Below are 25,506 nucleotides of genomic sequence, written 5' to 3' on the forward strand. Positions count from 1 at the left end.
AAAACGTGGAGGTGTTTGGTCGCTTCTAACTTCATCTCTGTTTGGTCCCTAATGAATGAACCGGGCTAAGCTAAGTGCTATCAAAGCGATTCAGTGCAGCGAATCACCGCGCGCCAGAGCGATTCAGTGCACGCACTGAGATGAGAGAATGGTATGTATCAACTCGTCTTAGTTAAGGGAATAACATAGTTTAATATGAAAAAAACGGTGGAGTATCCCTTTAACAACAACTTTTTCAGAGTCTTAACTCTAGGGGTCATCCATCATATAGCTTAGAAACAGCCAAAACCGGGACTATTTTGAATTCCAAAGTCCATTTGTGACTTAAACAAAGGGTATGAATCAAAGGGTATGAGTGGTAATCTCAAGGAGTTTGAACATGTATTTGCCATTGGGAACGCAGAGTCATCCAGGAACTCTATTTGTGGCAGTGGTTCCAAGCCAGATGGGGGAAGTGAAGACAGCCCAGTAGCAAACATCAAAACATCTTCCACAGACACAGCAGCCTGGCCTTCTGCAAAGAAAAACAATTCAGATACATCATTGCCATGTGTTTTCTTAACTAGTTATAAAAAACAAATGAACTAACAAACCTTCACAATCAAGGAGATAGTCTGCCCAGTAGGCCATGGTTTGACTTTCTTTAAGTCTTTGATTACTCCCCGAAGGACTGAGGTCAGGTTTGAAGAGACTCTCAAGTTCAAAAGCAGTGAGTCGCCTTTCAGAGTGGCACAGGACAGGGGCCAGCAAAGTAGGGTGTTGCTGTAGTGCATTCAAAAACTCAAGGGTTGAAAGACCGTCTCTGAATCTACATTGAACACAAACATTGTTTCACTGCTGTGTAGTGCCAATTGAATTTAAATTATCTAAAGAAAACTATTAAATATTCTCTTCTCTACAATTTCTATCCACCTTAACAAACATACATTTTGGGGGAAAAATGGTTGTGTTGAAAATTGATTTAAGAAACCCTATTTTTGCGTTGCACATTAAATGTTAATTGTTACAGACTGTAAGTATAACACATAGAAACAAAAGACTGGAATGACACAGACGACTGGGTGGCTTGAGCACTCAAACGATGCCTTCAGAAAGTCTACACACCCCATGTACTTTGTGTGAAAACTTAATTAAGGCACTGTAGTTTGACACAGAATGAAGCAACATCACATATCAGTTGAAATACACTAAGGTACAAATTCTGTCACAGTGACAAATTGATAACAGATATACATGCTTGCATAAACCAAAGATGGGGACCATGAGGCATTTCAAACTAAAAATTCTTGCTTAAATACATAAAAAAAGAAGAAAATCATCACCACAAATATCATCTTACCTGTCAATTACAGATGAGTTGCGGTCAATAATGTACCATTGGAGCAGTGGCGGCTGCTGGTCTTTCAAAGAGGGGAAGCTCATTTTCGGCCTACATAATAAAAATTGTCCATTTATTTATACGTAAATTCTGCCCAATGTTCCTTTTCAAGAAAATGCTCTGTGACCCTATATCGTTCCAACTAGGTGTCTTTTCCAGTGACTTGACCAGTGTGTCCTCTCAATGGCCAGCAGAGTTAGGTATAATTGTATAAATGTAATAATATAATAAAGGTATAAATAACAATATAATAAAGTATAATAATAATACTACTAATAATATATAGGCTATTTTTAATTATTTTAATAATTATTGTTTTAATTATTACTAATAATATTATAAAAAATATAATAGGATAAGTAATAATATAATAAAGGTATAAATGTATAATTGTGTGAAATGTATTATGAAAAATGGCTAGCAATTTCGACAAGCAAATACCAAGAAAGAGGTAGCAGCAGTTTATCTTTTGACTATCACTTGAAAAATCCGCGATGGGACTGAGCTCGAATAGCTTCAGCGGCAGCGACTTTTTATTGTATGAAATCGCTGTCAATCAAAAGGAGATGCAGCCCCTCCAATCATCACGCGGAAGCCCGGAGTCCGGGCCAGCCCACTCCTCATTCACCCCCAGAGACGCTGAGCGTCCGTGGGCGGGACATAATCGCAGCATTTATCCAATGACCGTCTAGTTTGAAGCGCTGAAAAAAACTGTTCAGAGCAGCCCCATTGAAGTCAACGGACGCTGAAATGTCTGTGTCGCTACGGGAATGTATGAGAAGGAGATCGAGTCAGCCGACCTGCTGTATGTAGCTGATTCTGAACGAACTCGTCTTTGAGATTAACGTTTTGTAACGCATTTTTAGTCAATAAAATGTTAACACAATAGTACATATTTGACCATTAATTTTTTTTGACATTATAGGGGAAGCCGAGCTTCCCTTGCAGTCTTAAAGAAATCCCCACTGCATTGGAGGTAGTCTGACACGATTTCTTTCTTTTCTTCCACAGTAGCCACATGTCTCAGACAACCTGCTGTCTGTAACATTGTGCTGTGTCTCATCATACATTCTTGCAGAGCATCCAATGAAGCAGCATTCTCAATCTGAAAGACATGAAAATGGGCATAAACACCCGTCAATAACTGTGTGCACTGTATCTCCTTGCCTATTTATTAATGACATACATAGCATGGTGTAATCTTACACTATCGAAAACTAATAAATTAATTAAATAAATTCTGCACGTAATATAAGTAAACATTGTCTCAAAACACTGCAGGAACTATGTAAACTTCTAGCCTTATGCTATTCTCACCTCTTGCAAAGCTTTCCCTATTTCTTCATCAGTTATTAAATTATTTGTTGCTTTGAATGAAGGCTGGCCTGCAAGATAATGTACAAGATCTTCCGACAGGAAATGGGGTCCTGGACCTCCATGCACAACTGACACAGCAATCATCTTTCCTGCCAGGTAGTATTCATCCTCCCTAACAGCTGTGAATTAATTCACATTGCAAAATAAAACAAACAATGCATTACTGTATAAACTGTAATATACAAGTCAAGTCAAGTCATCTTCATTTATATAGCGCTTTTAACAATGTAGATTGTCTCAAAGCAGCTTTACAGAGATAAGCGTATAATTTAAGGCAACAGAGATTGTTTCGGCTGTACAGCAGAGTTAAGTTATTTCCATCTAAAGTTAGTTTTAATTGATTTGCTTCCGTCGCAATGATCATTTGTTATTAAATTAGGGGCCGCTAAGACGACACCATTCTCTCTACACAGACTTTAAATGCGAACCTGTGAGAAACACTGATGGCGTTCACATGCGCATTTAGAATGGGTTCTATAGTTATGTGCGTTTGAATATACGCAGGTTTGGAATTCCCTACAAGCCAAGCCTAAACAGAATACTTGTCTTTCCCTATAAATTTTGATAAGGAATTTTATTTTATTTGTTGCTTTGGGGTAGGACCGCGAGACGAATTTTCCCGACAACGCCTTATCTGTAGAGTGGTAGTGGGATCCTCCATAGGGAGAGACTAGTTGGCACTTCAGCACTGCGTTGTCATCGGTCCAGGCGAAGGTCCTTCGTCAGATCTGGATACGGCCTGGATCCGGCAGGCTGCAGGAAAACCTCGGGATAAACACAGACACTAAAATTAGCGTAGATGCCATTCTTCTCATGATGTAACGAGTACATCAGGATTTTTGGGAAGTGTTCCCGGTTCCGGCTGACCTACTATATGCAGCCTAACATTAAATTATAGAAGTCTATAATGTATTATGTGAAAGCTAGGTCAAAGAGATGTGTCTTTAATCTAGCTTTGAACTGACAGAGTGTGTCTGCTTCCCGGACAATGGTAGGAAGACTGTTCCAGAGTTTTGGTGCTAAATAGGAAAAGGATCTACCGCCAGCAGTCGATTTTGATATTCTAGGTATTATCAACTGGCCGGAATTTTGAGATCGTAATAGACGTGACGGACTATAATGCGTTAAGAGCTCGCTCAAGTACTGCGGAGCTAAACCATTCAGTGCTTTGTAAGTAATCAGCAATATTTTAAAATTGATGCGATGTTTAATAGGGAGCCAATGCAGTTTTGACAGAACTGGGCTAATATGGTCATACTTCCTGGTTCTGGTAAGAACTCGAGCTGCTGCGTTTTGAACCAGCTGTAGTTTGTTTATTAAGCGTGCAGGGCAACCACCCAGTAGAGCATTACAATAATCTAGCCTTGAGGTCATGAACGCATGAACTAACTGTTCCGCATTTGTCAATGAGAGCATATGGCGTAATTTAGATATATTTTTAAGATGGAAAAATGCAGTTTTACATATACTAGACACGTGACTTTCAAATGAAAGATTGGTATCAAAGAGCACACCCAGGTTCCTAACCGACGACGAAGACTTAACAGAGCAGCCATCAAGTGTTAGACAGTATTCTAGATTATTACGTGAGGAAGTTTTTTGTCCAATAATTAGAAACTCTGTTTTTTCAGAATTCAGAAGTAGGAAATTACAAGTCATCCAATTTTTTATATCCGCTATGCATTCCGTTAATTTTGTGAATTGGTAAGTTTCGTTAGGTTCTGAAGAAATATAGAGCTGAGTATCATCGGCATAACAGTGAAAGCTAATGCCATGTTTCCTAATGATATCTCCTAAGGGTAGCATGTACAGAGTGAACAGCAGCGGTCCTAGTACTGAGCCTTGTGGTACGCCATACTGAACTTGTGATCGATGAGACATCTCATCATTTACTGCTACAAATTGATAACGGTCAGATAAGTATGATTTAAACCATGCTAGTGCATTTCCCGTAATGCCAACATAATGTTCTAATCTATTTAAAAGAACGTTGTGGTCGATGGTGTCAAATGCAGCACTAAGATCGAGTAACACCAATAGCGAGATACAACCACGATCGGATGATAAGAGCAAATCATTTGTGACTCTAACGAGAGCTGTTTCGGTACTATGGTACGGTCTAAATCCTGACTGGAAATCCTCGCAGATATCATTTCTTTCAAGAAAGGAACACAGTTGTGAGGATACCGCCTTTTCTAATATCTTTGACAGAAAAGGTAGATTCGAGATCGGCCTGTAATTGACTAATTCTGAAGGATCAAGTTGCGTTTTTTTAACAAGCGGTTTAATCATAGCCAGCTTAAAGTTTTTTGGTACGTATCCTAGAGACAAAGACGAATTAATGATATTAAGAAGAGGATCTATGACCTCTGGAAGTATTTCTTTCAGTAGTGTCATAATTCAGCGGCGGAAGCAATATGCAAGTAAACTCTTTATTGTAGGTCAGAAGACACAGAAATAACACACGGGTGGGCTGGTGGCGCAGGGACTTGATGGTCAGCGTGGAGGTGAAGACAGGTGACGGTGAATCCAGTGAAGTGAACATCCAACACGACGAACACCATGAAAACACCGAACAGGACACGAACTGGAACAGGAACTGGAACCGGAAGAGCTGACGACGACAACACACTGAGGACACCAAAACCAACGATCTGACAGGGAAAGGAGAGTGCGATGAGTTTATATAGCAGAGATGATTGGTGGTAGCTGATGAGGGGAATGAGATCAGGTGGAGTGCTGATCAACTGAACGAGCAGCCACGCCCACTCACACACACCCACACACACAAAACAACAAATACACGAGACACGAAGAAACCAGTGAATTCATGAACCGTGACAGTACCCCCTCTCCTAGGAACGCCTCCTGGCGTCCCCAGACTCCCTTACCTGTCGATTGTAATCATCGATAAGAGAGTGATCCAGGATGTCTCTGGCAGGAACCCAACTCCTCTCCTCCGGACCGTAACCCTCCCAGTCCACCAAGTACTGGAATCCGCGTCCCCTCCGCCTTGAGTCCAGAATGCGATTAACCGAATACGTAGGTTCCCCTTCTACGAGACGCGGCGGGGGGGGAACCGGGACGGGCGGATTAAACTGAGAATGAAACACGGGCTTGATTTTGGAAACATGGAAGACGGAATGAATCCTCCTGTACACTGGAGGGAGTTTGAGGCGGACTGCCACCGGGCTAATGATCTTGGTGACAGTGAATGGGCCAATAAATTTGGGAGCTAGCTTATTAGAGACGGAGCGGAGAGGAATGTTCTTAGTAGAAAGCCACACTTTTTGACCAACGACGTATACGGGAGGCTTAGACCGGTGGCGATCGGCTTTAGCCTTGGTGCGCGCTCCCGCTTGGAGTAGAGTCTCGCGGGCTCTAGTCCAAGTGTGGCGACACCTCTGGACAAAGGCGTGAGCGGAGGGGACCGCGACTTCGGATTCCAGACTAGGAAAAATTGGTGGCTGGTACCTAGACTACACTTAAACGGCGATAGGCCCGTAGATGATACTGGTAACGAATTGTGGGCGTACTCCACCATTGACAGTCGTTGGCTCCATGAGGAAGGATTCTTGGAGACCAAACATCGCAACGTTCTCTCCAAATCCTGGTTGGCTCTCTCAGTTTGGCCATTGCTCTGGGGATGAAACCCTGAGGACAGACTAACAGTCGCACCCAGTAATCTACAAAATTCTTGCCAAAATTTGGACACAAATTGGGGTCCTCTGTCGGAGACCACGTCTGTCGGGAGGCCATGTAGCCGAAAGACGTGGTCAACGACTGTTACCGCTGTCTCCTTGGCTGAGGGTAATTTGGGCAAGGGAATGAAATGGACCGCCTTCGAGAATCGGTCCACCACGGTCAAAACTACCGTGTTACCCTGAGAGGGTGGGAGGGCGGTGATAAAATCTAGAGCGATGTGGGACCAGGGTCTCGAAGGGATCGGCAGCGGTTGAAGGAGCCCATCTGGGGGTCGATTGGAAGTCTTACCAGTGGCACAAACTGAGCAAGCCAAAACAAAACTGTGAACGTCACGAGCCATACGTGGCCACCAAAATCGTTGCTTAACTAAAGACGTGGTACGACTGACTCCTGGATGACAAGCCACATTGGAACAATGACCCCACTGAATGACGTTGGACCGTAATTGCTCTGGCACAAATAACCGGTTCGGTGGACAACCGGGCGGAGGCGTTACCCCTTCTAAGGCCGTTCTGACCTTCGATTCGACCTCCCATGAGAGTGTGGAGACAATTAGGGACTCCGGAAAAATGCACTCGGGAGTAGACGGGCGATCGGAATGGTCAAAAATACGTGACAAAGAATCGGGCTTGATGTTTTTGGAGCCCGGGCGGTACGAGAGAGTAAAGTCAAAACGTCCGAAAAAAAGTGCCCACCGAGCCTGCCTAGAGTTCAATCTTTTAGCGGTTCTAATGTATTCCAGATTCTTATGATCGGTCCATACGATAAAAGGTACCCCCGACCCTTCTAACCAGTGACGCCACTCTTCCAATGCTAACTTGACTGCCAACAACTCTCTGTTACCAATATCATAATTACGTTCGGCAGGGGACAAACGATGAGACAAAAACGCGCACGGATGCATTCTGTCGTCTGTAGGAGAACGTTGGGATAACACTGCACCTACCCCCACCTCTGACGCGTCGACCTCCACCATGAACTGACGTGATGGATCAGGGGTAACTAGGATGGGGGCTGAAACAAAGCGGCCTTTCAGTTTGGCAAACGCAGCCTCGGCTGCGTCTGACCACCTGAACGTAGTTCTGGGGGAGGTCAAGGCGGTCAGAGGTGAGGCTAGTTGGCTGAAATTGCGAATGAACCGCCGGTAAAAATTGGCGAACCCCAGAAACCTCTGTAGGGCCTTACGGGAATCTGGACTTGGCCAATCCACCACAGCCTTAACCTTCTCAGGATCCATGCGCATCCCCTCAGACGACACAATGTACCCTAAGAAAGGAACAGACTGTGCATGAAAAGCGCATTTCTCCGCCTTGACAAAAAGACCATTCTCTAACAACCTCTGAAGCACTCGTCTGACGTGCTGAACATGTTCCTGGAGAGACGAAGAAAAAATCAATATGTCATCCAGGTAGACATAAATGAACTGATCGACCATGTCTCTCAGCACGTCATTGACGAGTGCCTGGAAGACTGCTGGACTATTGGACAGCCCGAAAGGCATAACCAAGTATTCAAAGTGCCCCCTGGGGGTGTTAAACGCAGTCTTCCATTCATCCCCCTTCCTGATGCGGACCAAATGATAAGCGTTACGTAAGTCCAGTTTTGTGAAGACCGACGCTCCCTGCAACCTCTCGAAGGCTGAAGACATCAACGGCAAAGGATAAGTATTCTTTACCGTGATGTTATTCAGCCCTCGGTAATCAATGCAAGGTCGCAGAGAACCGTCCTTCTTCCCCACAAAAAAGAACCCCGCCCCCGCAGGAGAAGAGGAAGGTCGGATGAATTTGGATGCCAGAGAATCAGAAATATATTTCTCCATGGCCTCCCTCTCGGGAATAGATAGAGAGTAAAGTTTGCCTTTAGGCGGAGACGTACCTGGCAGTAGATCTATTGCACAGTCATAGGGACGATGCGGAGGGAGAGAAGCAGCCCGAGACTTACTGAACACTTCCTTCAGGTCCAGATACTCCGTGGGCACGTTTGATAAATCCACTGCCTCCTCCTGAAAAGCAGAAACAATAACAGACGGACAGGCAGACGCAAGACAGGACTCATGACAAAAACTGCTCCACTCCAACACTGATCTCTGCTGCCAGTCAATTTTGGGGTTATGCTTGATTAGCCAGGGGTGACCGAGAACAACAGGTGCCAGGGGGGAGTCCAGGATGTAAAATGAGGTAGTCTCTGTGTGATTGCCGGATACAGTGAGTGTAATGGGTCCAGTGGTGAATGCGATGGTGGGAAGGGCTTGACCGTTGAGGGCGTGCACAGCAATGGAATGGGTGAGTGGTAACAGGGGAACGTGAATCTTGTGAGCGAATGTGTAGTCCATGAAGTTACCTTCTGCCCCGGAATCCAAAAGTGCAAGACAGTCGTGAGTGTTGGCTGACCATCTAAGTCTTACCGGAAGGAGAGTTGATGTTGATGAGGTCTTCTCAGCGGAGATCCCACCCGACAGTAGCCTCAGATTTACTGCCGGGCTTGCCCTTTTACCGGGCAGTTGTAAGCGAAGTGACCAGCAGTCCCACAGTACAGGCAAAGGCCCTGGGATCTCCGCCTTTCCTTCTCCTCCCGGGAAAGCCGAGCTCGCCCGACCTGCATGGGCTCGTGATCGTAGACGGGGCTGACCGCGTCCCCGCCGCTGGCTTGCGTGGTCTCCACGGTGGTTGAAGCCCGAACCGGTAACTTCATCCGTTCAACACGAGAGAGACGAGAATCCACGCGAAGCGCCAGGTCGATGAGTCCGTTGAGTGTAGCGGGTAAATCCAACGCGTAGATCTCTCTCAGGACGCGGTCAGCCAGCCCATGCAGGAACATGTCCCACTGCGCTTCCTCGTTCCATTGACACTCAGCCGCCAAGGTCCGGAACTCAATGGCATAATCTGATACGGATCTGCTTCCTTGCTTGAGATCCGCCAGGGTTCGTGCTGCTTCTCTTCCCGCGACCGCGCGGTCAAACACCATCTTCATCTCGGCGGCGAGTGTCTGGAACGAGGCACAACACGGATCTTGATTCTCCCACACCGCCGTCCCCCACAGAGCTGCCCTCCCAGTCAGCAGTGTGAGTACGAATGCCACTTTGCTTTGTTCTGTGGCAAATGTTCTGGGTTGCAGAGAGAAATGCATAGTACAGCGAGTTAGAAAAGCTCTGCAAAAATTCGGCTCACCACTGTAGGGTTCAGGGACCGGTAGACGGGGTTCTGACTGGGAGGCGCCTGATGGTGGAACTGGGGGAGCGGCCGGTGTGGGTGGTGGCGCAGTGGGAGCTCGTAGATGTTGAAGCTGCTGGGTGAGCTCGGACACCTGCGCCACGAGAGCTTGAATGGCCCGACCCGACTCCGTAGATGTCCTCTCTTGAGCCTCAATCCGAGAAATGGTTACTCTGATGAAGTCATCAAGCGTAGAGGATCCACTTGCTGCTCCCATCGTTTGGTCAGATCGTTCTGTCATAATTCAGCGGCGGAAGCAATATGCAAGTAAACTCTTTATTGTAGGTCAGAAGACACAGAAATAACACACGGGTGGGCTGGTGGCGCAGGGACTTGATGGTCAGCGTGGAGGTGAAGACAGGTGACGGTGAATCCAGTGAAGTGAACATCCAACACGACGAACACCATGAAAACACCGAACAGGACACGAACTGGAACAGGAACTGGAACCGGAAGAGCTGACGACGACAACACACTGAGGACACCAAAACCAACGATCTGACAGGGAAAGGAGAGTGCGATGAGTTTATATAGCAGAGATGATTGGTGGTAGCTGATGAGGGGAATGAGATCAGGTGGAGTGCTGATCAACTGAACGAGCAGCCACGCCCACTCACACACACCCACACACACAAAACAACAAATACACGAGACACGAAGAAACCAGTGAATTCATGAACCGTGACAAGTAGCTTAGTCGGTATAGGGTCTAACATACATGTTGTAGATTTAGATGATTTAATGAGTTTAGTAAATTCTTCCTCTCCTATAGCAACGAATTAATCAAATTTTTCCTCAGGGAGACTACAATGCACTGCCTGATGTGATACTGTAGTAGACGGTTGCATAGTTATAATTTTGTCCCTGATATTATCAATCTTATAAGTGAAGAAGTTCATAAAGTCATTACTGCTGTGTTGCTTGGAAACTTCGGTGCTTGAAGCTTTATTTTTCGTTAGTTTAGCCACCGTTTCAAATAAATACCTAGGATTATGTTTATTTTCTTCTAATAGGGTTGAAAAATAAGCAGATCTAGCAGCTTTTAAAGCCTCTCTGTAAGTAATTGAGCTCTCTTTCCATGAAATGCGAAATACCTCTTGTTTTGTTTTCTTCCAGTTGCGCTCCATTTTTCTGGCTGCTCTCTTAAGGGCCCGAGTGTGCTCGTTGTACCACGGCGTTGGACTTTTTTTTTTAATCTTCTTTAAGCGCAACGGAGCAACTGTGTCTAAAGTGCTGGAAAAGAGAGAGTTAAACGTTTCTGTTGTAATATCTAGTTCTTCTAAGCTATCTGAGATGCTGAGATGATGAAACTGTTTAGGAAGATTATTAATAAAGCAATCTTTAGTAGCAGAAGTGATAGGTCTCACATATTTGAAACACGGAGTCGGCTTTGCAGCCTTGGCTAAATGAAGTTTACACGAGACTAGATAATGATCTGAGATGTCATCGCTCTGCTGCAGAATTTCAACGGCATCCACATCTATTCCGTGTGATAATATTAGATCTAGAGTATGATTACGACGATGAGTAGGTCCTGACACGTGTTGTCTAACTCCAATTGAATTTACAATGTCTTTAAATGCCAATCCCAATGCATCTTTTTCATTATCGATGTGTATATTAAAATCACCAACAATTAGTACTTTATCTGCAGTCAATATTAATTCTGATAGAAAGTCCGCAAATTCTTTGATAAAGTCTGTATGGTGCCCTGGTGGCCTGTATACAGTAGCCAGCACAAATCTCAAACGTGATTTATCGTTTACACTATATATTTTTACATTAAGCACCAATGCTTCAAAAGAATTATATTTAAAACTTGATTTCTTAGTGGTTTTGAAACTATTACTATAAATTACAGCAACACCACCCCCTTTGCGTTTCAGACGAGGCTCATGTTTATAACAGTAATCTTGCGGGGTGGACTCATTTAAAGTAATGTAATCGTTTGGTTTTAGCCAGGTTTCTGTCAAACACAGCACATCTAGGTTATTATCTGAAATCATATCGTTAACAACGAGTGCTTTTGAAGTAAGCGATCGAATATTCAGCAACCCAAGCTTTAGCATTTGCTCATCTGGATTATAGCTGTTTTTTATTTGTTGAACATCAATTAAATTTTTAACCTTAGTTGGGTTTAAACGTTTTTTGGGTTTCCAAATTCGGGGAACAGACACAGTCTCTATATGATGATAGCTAGGTGAAAGAGGCTCTATGTGATAGGATTTATCTGACCTTGGTGACGCGAGGCCGCTAGCAGACGGTCGGTTAAGCCAGTCTGTCTGCTTCCTGACCTGAGCCCCAGATTGTCATGTTTGAGCTCTAAGACTATGAGCCATATTACTAGAGAGAAGAGCAGCACCATACCAGGAGGGATGAATACCATCTCTTTTCAACAGGTCAGGTTTGCCCCAAAAACTTTTCCAATTGTCTATGAATTCTATATTATTAAGCGGACACCACCGAGACAGCCAACCGTTAAGCGAACATAATCTACTAACTATCTCATCACTCCTGCGAACAGGAAGGGGGCCAGAGCAAATTACAGTCCTTGACATCGTACTTGCAAGTTCACACACCTCTTTAATATTAATTTTGGTGATCTCCGACTGGCGGAGTCGAACATCATTAGTGCCGACATGAATAATGATCTTAGAGAATTTACGATTAGCATTAGCCAGCACTTTTAAATTTGCTTTGATGTCAGGCGCTCTGGCTCCCGGCAAACATGTGACTATGGTGGCTGGTGTCTCTATTTTCACGTTCCGTGTAATAGAATCGCCAATAACTAGGGCACAATCATTCTCAGTGGGTGTTTCACTGAGCGGGGCAAATCGATTTGTTATGGTAATCGGAACGGAAGAGTGGTTTTTAGATCCGCGACTAGAGCGATCCCTCACTGTCACCCATTTGCCCGGCTGCACGGGCTCTACTTCAGCCAGAACCGCGTCATGTAAAGAGTTCTCTATTCTATGCGCATCCAAAACATCTAAAGCACTAGCACTCTTACTATCCTCAATTAAAGTTTGGATGCGTGTTTCTAATTCTGAAATCTTCTCTGTCAACCTAACTGTCTCCTTACATTTATCACATATAAATCCTATATTGCCGACAGAGAAGGCTATACTAAACATGTGACATGAAGTGCAAGTGACAATAACAGGACAAGACATTACTCACCGTGTTTGTTGAGTGATTCTTACTCACCTGAGCTTTTATGAACTCAAAGGCGCGGACGCGCGAGAGAAAAATAAACAAATAAAATAGCTGAGCGCACGGGTGGCGCGTTAACAGGCTAGCGAATTACTAGCGTTTTGTGCTAGTAGTACTAATAACAAAAGCTAGCGATGTCAGGTTAATCTGAGATGTTGGGTAAAATGTAGTAGTATAAACAACTAGAAATAGTAGTAAAATGATGGTTCAAAACAAAGAGAAATATAAGGCTAAGACGGAGCTTACAGCACCGAAGCACACAAACACACTCACAGCAGGCAGCGAGGCAGACAGGAGCAATCGATCAGCGATCAGACAGGAGCAAAAGTCAAAGCATATGTCATGTGATATATGTGGTCAATGAGCATTAACCAACCATTAGTAGCCTATAGTACACATCTAACCAATATGCATACCATTTGCATTGTAGACCAAGAACCGATGTCCTTCTGGTCCATCAAAAATGGGCCGGTCTTTTAAGTGTTTCATTAGTAGAGTTAAAAACTCTCGTCTTGGACCACCAGTGTCAATTCCCTCTTCCAGAACACCAGTATCATCAGTAAATTTCACCAGCATGTCACAGGTTTCAGAATATGTTGTACGCTTGAAACCTCTGACTGCCCCATCCCAAGCATTAGCCCTTGAGATGTTGAACCGGCTGACTTTTTTATGATCAATAGGAAGTGACAGGTTTGCTACGATGTCAGGTAATGTAATGTCCGTCTCCTCTCTGTAATGACAAAAAGTGACTTCATTTGTGGATATTCCAGATATACCAGAACTATTGTACAGTGAAAAAACTACTAGCTACTAGTAACTACGAGTGCTATAGTCAAAAGCTGTCATATTACATTGCTGTGTGTTGGAAATTCTTCACATTGACAGCAACCGGCTCTTCGTCCTCTTGCTCAACATTTGGTGAATACAGGTCTGTGTATTTACTGTTGGGAAATTACCATTTCCATGTAAAAACATCTTACAAACAAATGCCTTCCCCATGTAATCAGTTAAATAAATCAAAATTATGTCAGTCTTTATCCTTTTTTTTTTACTTACCTGTAGCAAGAAGTTTTTTCTGGATTTGTTTCAGGTGGATCCAGATCCTCAGCATCAGATATTCAGCATCAGATAATCTGAAAAACAGATTAAAATGTCTGAAACGACAACACTGAAAGCAAGAAATGTCATGCTGCCACAGTCTGCCTTATTACCTGTCCTGGCTGAATTGTTGATGATTGTCCTGGTGCATCTCTGAAACATGATAAAACATATTAAAATGATTAGCTCCATGATAAAAGCTATAAGGTAGTTTTGAGTAACATGTAGTAGTAAAAACATTATTTTGTTATAAATCACATTATACATATGGTATTTTCTGTTTCAAGTTCATCCGAGCAAATTCTCTGATCACATCAACAACTTAAAGATAAATTATTTCTTAAGAACATGTGGATAGGAGCGCATCCTGGACTCAAATCTGAGTTTGTTTGAGTTTCTTTTTGAATGGAAAAGGTATAAAATAAGAGAAAGCTCAAACTACAAATTTGTAACTATTAAAATGCTTGTATTGCAAGTGGCCAAGTCATACAGAACCAATTTAAAAGAACTCTTTTGCAGGTTTAGAAAACAGTTGCGCCACTAACCAGGAAAAAATGGTTTAAAGTCAGTGGCGCATGTAATTCATATACTATTTTAAGGGCGCATGCTTGGCCATAATCAATGTAGCGTGTGCACAACGCGCTTACACTTTGATTCTCTCATCTACACAGAAGCAGCAGTTTTCATTTTTGCAAATTATACATTATTACGATAGATAGATAGATAGATAGATAGATATACAATTTATTATAAAAGCATACATCTAGCTTACACATTTACCCAAATTATCATACGCCTTTTTAACCGAAGTTAATTTGGGTGGGTTTCTCCATCCCCAACATCCCTGACGAGAGCGTTGCTCTCCTTGGCTGTGAACCGCTCCTGGCGTGCGCCTGGCAAATCCGCCGTTATAATAGGAATCCGCTTTAGAACAAGCGCGCCTGCTCTTAAAGGGAATGTGAGATGACGCTCTGATTGGTTTATTTCACGTTACGCCCAAACCACACCTATGAATAATGAAGCTACTTCAGACCAGCCCATTTTAGATTTGCGCCTGGCGCAAGAGTCATTTATCCCGCCGGGAAAATAGCAACAGCGCCAAGACCCGCCCACAAAGTTACTTGCGCTTTGCGCTTTGACACTTGCGTTTCAGATCGTTAAAATAGGGCCCAATGGGTCTTTTCTAGTGTCCAAAGCGTTCTGGGCTAGAGTGGGTGTTGTAAACATCTTAAAACCAGCAGGTGTCCTTCAGGCCTGCAATAGTCAAATCATGTAAACATTATGTATACAGCAAAGTTTTCTATTGGTTGATTACCACTTGAAAAAACTAGAGATGTTCCGATACCCTTTTTTCCTTCCCGATACCGATTCCGATACCTGGACTCAGGGTATCGGCCGATACCGAGTACTAATCCGATACCTGTGTGTATATCTATTCAGCTGCAATTCATACTAGCCCTGTATGAATTGATAGAATTATTTTATAAAAGGTATTTTAGTTTTACAATATAACTGTATAAAAAAGTGCAACAAATACATCTAGGAATCTAAAAAATTATATATGAATAATAGGGACACAAAATTCACGGTTTGGTTCGATACCATACAAGTGTCACGGTTCGGTACGTTTTCAATACAGCAAAAGGAAAGAAATGCCAGAGAAATTTCCTTGATTTACATTTTTTATTTATTTATTTTTTATTAAAACTAACATCATAAAGTAGGATAATTTTTTACTTTGAGCAATGATGGAGCTATACTTGACATATAAAACAAAAACAGCTCCTTTATAAAAAAAATATATTGTAGTAGTTATAAACAAAGGTTTATTTTATTTCAGATTAACATTTGAGGGCGTCAATTTTATTCATAATTTCAAAATAAAACCAACGTAACGTTACTTGAAAGCACAATGTTTCTTCCAGGTTTCCACGCGCTGTTTGATCCGTTAATAACGGAGAAATGTGAATGCTTCTCACTAGATTTCGCAGCGATGTTATTACTTCAGTGGCGAATTCAAATGCTTTCTTTACTGGATCTCTTAGTGCTGTGTAGTAACAGTGTCGCTTGATCAAGATCGGCTCGCGCTGCATTGTTCCAAACTGTTTAATGGTCCGTGAAGCACAAAATAACGAGAAGCGCAGTTTTGTTCCGTTTTCATTACGTTTGCCATTTGATGTTGGGCGCCAGCGTCTCTTACATTATGCGCTTGCTGCGCGCCTACATTTGAAAATTTGTGTTTTCATTTCTTCTTCGCTGCTCTAAACAGTGGTTGCTTGTGGCAACAGCACAACTTCCTGTGTTGCCACAAGCAACCACTGTTTAGAGCAGCGAAGAAGAATTGATCTCCGATTTGCAGCGTTAAGCAAAGCTAGCGTGCATAACTAGGTATTGTTTAATAAAATGGTATCGGATCGGTACATGGGTAGATGTACTCGCCGATACCGATGCCAGAATTTTTATTGGTATCGGCGGCATTTCCGATACTAGTATCGGAATCGGAACAACACTAGAAAAAACCCATTGTCTCTCATTATATCTATTTGACTCCCTGACAAAGGCTAGGTGCCGAAACGTGTCGGAGTTCTTTTAGTTGGTTCTGGATGACCGTGCCACTTCAATAAAGGCCTATAGTGTCTATGTAGGATCGACAATGATGTGGGACAGTGGAAACCCCCCACTTCATTCTCATGTGTTTTTTTTAATGGTTTGGTTAATTTGTGTTTATTCACCTGCAAGAGCAACTGTATTTCAGTAGGTTTATTCTGTGATGTTAAGTAAAGCTCACACAGACAGCTGTGGGTCCTTTAGGTAGGAAGCGAGGGGGTGCACCTCAGTCAGTTACAGAAACAGCCGATAGCATGTAGCAACGTTGAGCTTATGTGCAGCAATATACATGCATGTATTATGTGTATGTGAATAAGTAGTGAAATATCTGCTAGTAGTTTTATTAGTTTTGTGAGTTAAATGAAAAAAAACTTTCCTGGTAGTGAAAGCACTGTAGCCCAATAAAATATGAATTATTATTATCATTTCCAGTCAAGAAGTAAAGAAATAATTTCAACCCATGTGTAGTGGGGCGCTCTCTTCGACACGTAGGGAGCGGCTAAATGCACACTACCTCTGGCTTAAACATGACTACGCCACCCTGTTTACCAGGGAAATATTAATATTATGAATCTAAAATGTTACCCAAGACACACAAGAACGTTCTTCGTCAAGAAGGGCTAGAGACGTGAATACCAAAAATACAAAAGCTTTATTTATATACACAATCATTCAAAAGATTCAAGAGCTGGGTCATTCACAATGCAAAAAGAGACCACGAGATAAAAGGAGGCCGAGGCTTAACGGCAGATGCATAAACTCAGTAAGCATAAGGCTTCTATATCACTCTCAGCACCCTGTGTACAAGCATCAGCACACACACTGCAATAAAGTCAAGAAATAGCCCCACAGCACTCTGTGACGAGCCCTCCACCACCGCGTAAGGACCTACTAGTGGCCTGCCCTGAAGCCTCGGCTCCTGTAACGAGAGCAGAAATATTACTACAGGTCTCACTATGCAATAACACTCACTCCAAACATACACAAATACTCAACATTTCAATTGGTCAATCAGAAAACAATACTACAAACAAACAAACAAAAAGAGAAAATCAAGGTTTTAGTGCCAACGCTAGGGGTGTAACGATACATCGATATGGATCGATGCATCGATATAACGGCTAACGATACGATGCATCGATTCCACACTTAAAATATCGATACACCTTTATTTTGACACTCCACATTCCCACATAACATCCTTCCGCCAAAGCGCACATTTTCGTTTACTCACCAACCGCCTGCCGGTGTGTAACGTTAATCTCCTCATCTGAAAAAGACGCCTGACAAGACTGACTAAACCCTAAACAAGTTTTTTTTTTTTTTCACAAAAGTCGGTATTGTCCGCTGTCAAGGCATCGCGAGTTCATGTTTTACAGCAGAAACAGACAAGCACTCGCACCCTTGTTGGTGAACACAACACGATAAGTCCGTTTTAGCGACTCAGCGCGCAGTATTCAGGTCAGATGTCACTTCGAAAAGACGCGCTGGCTAAGAGGAGTTTCGTCAAAGCTGACTAAAAGTGATCGAGGATGGATAATTTCAATGAAAGTTCGTGATATCTTCTTCAGGGCGTAAAAGGAAAATAAAAGCTGAAACATTTTCACGGAACCTTATAAAGCAGCTCGTTTAGTGGTGAGGGAAAAGCTCTCTGTACTGCGTGTACGTTATCACAACAACAAAGTTTGTTAGGCGTCTATGTCAGCTGAGGAGATTAACGTTATGAAGATTAACCGAGTGTTGTATTATTTATCATAGCAATTACTTGGTTTTGTTTGACTCAGAAAGATGAAATGTGAATGTATCTGCTCTGCTAAAAAACAAACAAACAAAAAAACAACTTTTAACATATTAAAGCATACTTTCAATTAACTTTAATTTTGTAATTTACCTGTATTTTTTAAGTTATTATTATTAAAAATCAAACCAACCCAGCTGCAGTTTGATTGATATTATTTGGAATGCACAATAATAATAAAAAACATGATTTATGAAAATGAACAAGAATGGAGTACTTGCAAATGACCACTTCTGTTATAAATGTCCCAATTGGGAGAGGGTGTGCAATTTTCAAAGAGTTTAATTAAACGTTCATGTTATATATTTTGATTGCATTTGTGAGTTAATAAAAACGTAACTGGTTGTGTGAACATAATATCTAAATATCGATTAATCGATCGATATAGCCCTGAATCGAATCGAATCGTATCGTGGAATTTTTTGAAGTATCGGAAAATATCGTATCGCTGGCTGAAAGAATCGATATCGTATCGTATCGTGATGAACTGTCCGATTTACACCCCTAGCCAACGCTGGGTATTACCCTCACTGACCTTCTACCAGCACATTTGAAGTAAATCACAAATCGAATAGATACAGTACAACACTGCAACACACTCAAGTAAACCAATCAGAACAGTCAGTAGCACAAAACAATGATAAATAATATACTGGAAAAATGAGAAACAAATAAATACCAAAAACAAAACACATACAAAACAATTTGAGAGTATAATGGGGAAGAGACTCAGCGATCACGGTGACTCGTACTGGAGAACGAGCAGGCGTCACACAAGACGCGTCGGCTGCACACACACACGTGTGTTGGAAGAAAGTTTGTTATCGAGATAATCTTGAGATATGAAAGCAGCAGCGTCAAATCAGCGTTGCCCACCAGGCGTCTCAGAACATATGTTCTCCTTTAATTCATAAACCCATCGCCCATCCACGCATACACAGGAACAGGACACAACATCCCCGAAGCACGGGAATGCAAAGGGAGAGCAGCAGCCACTTAAAACTCAAACCGCGGGCCATCCACGCAGCTCAAAGCATATGAGACACGGGACTGCAAGAGGCATGTAACGTGAGAGCCGGAGCCGCCAACAGCCGCGGGCCATCCACGCAGCTCAAAGCGGAAACGCTGCAGAAACAAGGGGCGGTCCCACGGGCAATGACGCGACGCTCAAACGCCAAGCACACGCAGGAGGTGACTACATGTTCTTTTATACTGTCCCACCCTGCTCGTAATTGGACCTACAATACCCCATGCACATTAGTCTAATTACAGCGCCACAATACGTCCCACTACACATGCACGCCTGAAAGTTCCTTTGTGTCCATTTGTGCAACACCTACCTTTCATCTTCCAGTTTGTATTTGGGAGTACTTCGATTTTGTGGTTCAAAAACCTGAGAGGAAACGGATAAAATGATCAACAACTTTCAACAGCTTCTATTATTTTTCCATTACCACTTACAGTATATATCAATGCTGAATGGTTGTCTGTGTTACTGTATAATAGTAACTGTAAAATAATCAAAACACGCCTTTTTCCACTAAAATATTGACCAGGACATTGATGTTATGCTTAAAATTCAATGTACATCTAATAAATTATATGAAAATGAATAAATACAAACATACATAAATGTTTTAAAAAAAGAGAAATAACTGATGTACCAAAGTGTCAGCTCGATTGAATTCAGCTGTGCTCCTTGTTGTGATGGCAATTTCAGAATCAGAATCAGAGTCTGAGGTATCGTACTCTGAAAAAAATAAATCAAACAACCATTATTTATCCTCCAGCAGAGTATCTAAATATGTAAAAATATTGAATTATGAGATCCACTAACCTCTTTTATAGTGTTTTTCTAGGCAAATGAAAAAAGTAATCCTGGAATATGCCTTTCCTATTTCCTTTTTATATTCTGCCAATTTAAATGACCTTTCTGACCCAGGCACAAGAACCACCTCTGAGCAGTCTGGATACAAAAGGACATAAGGTCCTTCGTGCATGTCCTTGTTAAATGTTCTCATTTTCTGGACAGCTTGTTTCAGTAGATCAAGTGTTTTTCCTCTTAGAGGTTTTAAATCAGTTCCATCAGTTCCATGTGGCCCCATCAATCCTACGTTTATCTAGTAAAATAAAGATATAATTAATGTATGGGTAAAATAAATACACACACACACACACACACGCACACACACGCACACACACACAAATACATAGAACATTGCACAATTGTATAGGACGGTCATTACAACTTACCTGGACTTGTTTTCTTTCTTTAGGCCTAGATCTTCCTTTTGGCCCATAGTTAAAAGACTGTCGTTCTTTTGACTTCGAGCTTCTGTACTCCATGTACTGTTTGTATGATGGGCATGGGTTGTTCTGCTGAAATGGACAGAGTTACGTTTCAAAATAGAAAGTTCGCTCAAAAAATCATTAGCATTACTACTGACTTTTATTCACATGTCCTCAGATAGCTAGGGTTTTGCTACACTTACTTTGCTAAGCACTGTGTCCGGCTGTCGAGAAGTCCCCTGTGTTTCCAATGTTTCCGTCTGGTCCGCATCCTTTAAAAACTCCAAACACAGACCACACGTAAAGCAAAACCGCGTTAAGCTGTTCATGCGTTTGCCACAAAACGGGCAAAACATCCCTCGGCCGCAGTCCATGTTCGGTCACCATAAACTTCATTCACGCCATATACTCCACATTGACAACACGAATTGACCGCGCTCACCAACAACACCTATCACCCGCTTTTACCTCATCACTTCCGTTCCGTGTCACTTCCGGTATGTGGTACATTCCCTTTCGGTGAAGAATCTATCATTTGTAAATTTGTTTCGGGACTGGTAAAAGTGTTTTGCGTCTTGTTAATTTGTTTTCTAAAATGTTCATTTGTTTTGTCCTTGGTAAAAGTGTTTAGCCCATGTAATTGTGTTTTATGGTAGGTAAAAATGTTTTCCAAAATGTAAATTTGTCTCGAGCTTTGTAAAAGTGTTTCATTCTTTGTAAAAGTGTTTAATTCTTTGTAATGTTGCTTTGTACTTCCCAGCCACCATACTTTCTTAGTCATGCACGGTCTGCTAGCCTTGCCATAACAAAGTTTTGGTAATAATCACTTAGTTTGCCTAGCTATGAGAATAAATAAAAGGAGCGCTCTCTCTTTTTCTCTTTCACACACACATACACACACACACACACACACACACACACACACACACACACATAATTACACACCCATGCCTGCCGTAATATCTCCCCCATTCAATTCTTCTTCACTCATGTCACTGGCAGAACTTCCTGGGCATTTATCATTCTTCTGCTGTTATATCTATTAAATACGTAGCTGGTGAAATGACAGCCTGCTTTTAACAGACGTTTAAACAATCGGCATAACGGGACCGCTGACAAAAGCACAGAAGATGTTCAAAAAAGACAAAAATATAGCTGCAGGACAGCTACCTGTGAAAAGTAGGTGCATGATGGGATTTCATATAATTTGTCCAGTGCATTCAGAAGCTTCCTGAAGCCTTCTCTTTGTACTGTGTAAATGGGCATATATTTGGCCAAATAGAATGTAATAGCATAAGTGATTTCATTATGTCCCTTTGAGCTTGCGTCGTACAACTAGCAAAAGAACTTGCTAGTGATGTTTATTTGGCTAGCTCTGGGATATTAACAGCGACAGCTTTGAAGAGTTTTTGTTGGAATGGTATTACTAAAGTCTGAACCAGTGAAAGACATTGAGAGAAACTAGTACCTGTGTCTTGAAGCAGGATGACCTCTGAGGAGTCTGCTCGGTTGTTCTGAAGATGTCAGCCTCAAAAGACTCAGTGGCATCCGATTGTTTGTCCTCCTGAAGAATGAGTTAAACATTATTATTGAGTAGATGGTCAGCAGTAGCATTACTTCAGTGCAAACACAACATAAACACAAGTGAGAGACAGGAGACATGCATGTGGTGGCAATGTTTACATGTTTCCTGTATCTGAGGCTAAATCCAAGTTACTTTTGATGGGTTAAAGTTGGCTGTGATTTCTGTCATATGTATGTTGCCTGCTATAAGACAGCTGTAACCATTACAGTTGAGGAAGTAGTAACAGTGAAGTGTGGCAGGACTGAATTCACCTGTAGCCAACAGCTAGTACGACTTGGAGAAAGCAAACTGATCTCAAGTTCAATGACACATGTTGTAGAATGTATATTTTTAGACTTTAGAAGTTTCAATAATAGGTACAAAGGAACTTTGGTTGTGTTAGGACACTTGAGGTAAGTGTAATATACACATAATGTATATCTATAAAATGTTTTAAATTTATTTGGTCTTTTAGATGATGATTTGATGATTCAATCTTTTAAACATTGTTTAGAAGTTATCCTGAACTAGGCAAAACTAATCTGAGGCAGAAACACCTGTATTGGTTTAAATCTGGGTAAAATAAATCTATCATTCTGACTTTTTACAACAAAGCCAATATTCACAATCAGTTTTTACCGGAATAACAGCAACATATATATTTTTGACAAACCTGTTTCCTCCAAGGCCAATCAGTTCCACCGTAGTCATATGTTATTTCTTTTCCTTCATTAATGTCCTTCAAAGCAAATAGGCAGAGGTGTGGTTTACCCTCTGTTATGACCCTCTTCATTTTGCAGTTTGGATGCTTGTGGTCATCATTAATCAGTCGCCCAAGGCTCAATTGATAGGAAAAATTCCATCTAAGCCTTACTACCATGTTTTTTCTTGTGCAAGGTTTTTGGTCCCCACAAAAATTTTGGTCCCCACGCTGTGACTGGACTTACAGGTTGAGGACCCCACCATGTGATAAAGACAAACACACACACACACACACACACACACACACACACACTTACCTGGAGAATCCATTCTGCCATCACCTAATGAAAAGACAAGACAAGACAAAACCAAACATTACAAAAGATATCACAACATAATCTTGATAGGTATTAGCAAACCACAGTCATCAATAGGTGACAAAGGTATCAAAGCAATGTCTTACCAAGAACAACCACCTTGTCCTTTACACGCAAACGGGTCAGAACGTCGGCTCGGATTTTCTGCCAGAACTCATCAACTGGTTCGATGCAGTAGGTATCCTGGATTTTGAAAAAGGTAGACTCTGCCACCATCCCCAGTTGCATGAAGTTGAAGAGAAATGCCACTTTCCTGTAGTTGTTCCCAGATAACAGGATATTTGTGGATAGCATGAAGTTCCCCCCTTGCATCCCATACTTCAAAAGGGGCTGTGAATTCCATTTCCAGAGAACGTGTCCAAAGGGGCATAGCTACAATCAGTAAGTAAAATACGAACAATAAAAAAAACACACACAAGAAAAGCAATACACTTACTAACTCAAACACTACTACACTAGACCAGACTAACCTACAAATAACTGAAAGTTGTCGATTATTCAACACGAAACTGTTATTTGAAACTCCATGAAGCAATGAGCATTTGGATGACCGAAATAGCTATGCTACTCAAGTCAGAATCAGATTTCTCCCCAGAGTCAGTCACTCCTTCTCCTCCAACACACAACTATTGAGTGTAGTACACACATACGCACATGTACACAACGAAAGCAAATACTGTTTGCTTACCCATTCCAAGACAACACCAGTTCCCCGAGGCTTCATTTCAACCTGAAATGGTGGTCTTCATTTTTCCCCAGTAATTCAGTCAGAAAAGGTGCATGCTTTCATAGGAAATTGCAGAAATGAACTAAGCATCTTCAGGTTGTCAAGGTAGGCGATGCAGGCCTTCTTTCCAACCAGGTCATGTTCATTGTCAACTTTCAAATAGTCTGGCACATCGGTCATCTGGTCGTCGGTGGGGTTGGGAACAGCTCTTCTTCCTCTACAAGATCCAGAGATTGCATGCTGCAGACAGCGTAAAATAGAGGTAGACATAACAGTATAGATAAGTAGACATAGTGGGAAAAAGTAAATGTGCATTCAGTCCACATTAGTTCAAGCAAACAACAAATCTGCTTTAAAACCTCACCTGGTCTCTAATATAGTGACTTCTTCTTCCCTAGCGCCTTCTTCCAGTGTTTGTACTCCTTCAATGGGAAATTCACCCCTGAATCAAAACAGAAAATAGGACATGAGAAAAAAATTAAAAGGCTCCACAAAAAAATGCTGGCCCAGGAAAACATGCAATACCTATCATTGTCCGACTCCTCTGTAATACTTGAGACCACAGGCTGTGGAGGTGCGCAGGGTAGTTTGTGGGGAGTAGATGATACTACCTGGTTTTGAAAGCTATAGGGAAATAACAGAGAACGTATTTGTCTAATTCAATTTCACAGCAACAACACATACACAATATATATCATTGTGACTTGAAGATGGATGAAGTTTACATGCTAAATCAGATAATGATTTCCAAACCTAGGTGCTTGTCCCAGCTGAAGTGAGCTAGTGGCTAGACTCTGGCAAAACATTCTGAATGTACATGAATTGACATTCTACAAGACACACGTCTGTGTGGTTACACTCAGCGGTTTAGTCAAGGTGCTAGTTATAAGCAGGAATGTAATAAGCCAAAAATCACTTAACAGGGGAATTACTTTGATGATTATTCAGAACAAGCAACACATTTGAGTTAGACTTTTGGTGAGGTAGTCATCATGCACTGAGCACAACAACCCTACATGTTTGAAGAATCTAACCACACAGAAGTATTGCACAAGAACAACATGAGGGTGGGAATTCGTCCTCAGAAAAAATAGCGACAAGAATCCTGTTTGGCTCTGTAGCTAACAATCATCTGAAACAACACAATCAAGTATACATACACCAACTCAGAAGCTATGAACACAATGATAATATTACTAATCTTCCTCCTTTCATGCTTTCTACATGTTTAGTAGACTAAACATTTTAGCTCAAACATTTGTGATTTGCATGTCATCGATTGCAATGCTCAAATCAGAACGAGAATGCTAGCAATAGCTAGCGATAGCATGCTAACCATCGAAAACGTTAGCGTTTACTAGCTACCAGATTGATAATTCGCTTCTCTGCTAGCATTACTTTATTCATGAAGATAAATGGAGGACCAGATAGCTTCCGCAACATAGCCAGGCAGACAACAAAT

The 25,506-nt window shown here is 41.9% G+C and overlaps 1 protein-coding gene and 3 long non-coding RNA genes across 4 annotated transcripts; all 4 read right to left on the reverse strand.

The window, feature by feature from the left end:
• Positions 1-361: 361 nt before the first annotated feature.
• On the reverse strand, positions 362-1,363 carry LOC307170151. The gene is made up of 3 exons (XR_013823302.1): positions 1,340-1,363; positions 594-808; positions 362-514 (listed from the first exon to the last, which is right to left on the reverse strand). It is a non-coding gene; the product is annotated as an uncharacterized lncRNA (long non-coding RNA).
• A 730-nt stretch (positions 1,364-2,093) lies between these two features.
• LOC307170543 (G2/M phase-specific E3 ubiquitin-protein ligase-like) lies at positions 2,094-13,995 on the reverse strand (the record flags this gene model as incomplete). The annotated part of the gene is made up of 6 exons (XM_079891666.1): positions 13,939-13,995; positions 13,734-13,823; positions 13,299-13,612; positions 2,696-2,874; positions 2,345-2,483; positions 2,094-2,140 (listed from the first exon to the last, which is right to left on the reverse strand). Exons 3-6 carry the CDS (start codon positions 13,456-13,458, stop codon positions 2,094-2,096), a joined length of 525 nt encoding a protein of 174 aa, XP_079747792.1. The 5' UTR covers positions 13,459-13,612; positions 13,734-13,823; positions 13,939-13,995.
• Positions 13,996-14,086: 91 nt separating this feature from the next.
• Positions 14,087-20,316, reverse strand: LOC307169498. Its single transcript, XR_013823150.1, has 4 exons — positions 20,223-20,316; positions 20,050-20,135; positions 19,726-19,778; positions 14,087-14,133 (listed from the first exon to the last, which is right to left on the reverse strand). It is a non-coding gene; the product is annotated as an uncharacterized lncRNA (long non-coding RNA).
• A 118-nt stretch (positions 20,317-20,434) lies between these two features.
• Positions 20,435-21,181, reverse strand: LOC307169171. Its single transcript, XR_013823058.1, has 3 exons — positions 20,878-21,181; positions 20,639-20,764; positions 20,435-20,505 (listed from the first exon to the last, which is right to left on the reverse strand). It is a non-coding gene; the product is annotated as an uncharacterized lncRNA (long non-coding RNA).
• Between the last annotated feature and the right edge of the window lie 4,325 nt (positions 21,182-25,506).

This window comes from Squalius cephalus, assembly GCF_949319135.1.
Source record: "Squalius cephalus genome assembly, chromosome: 13".
NCBI lineage: Eukaryota > Metazoa > Chordata > Actinopteri > Cypriniformes > Leuciscidae > Squalius > Squalius cephalus.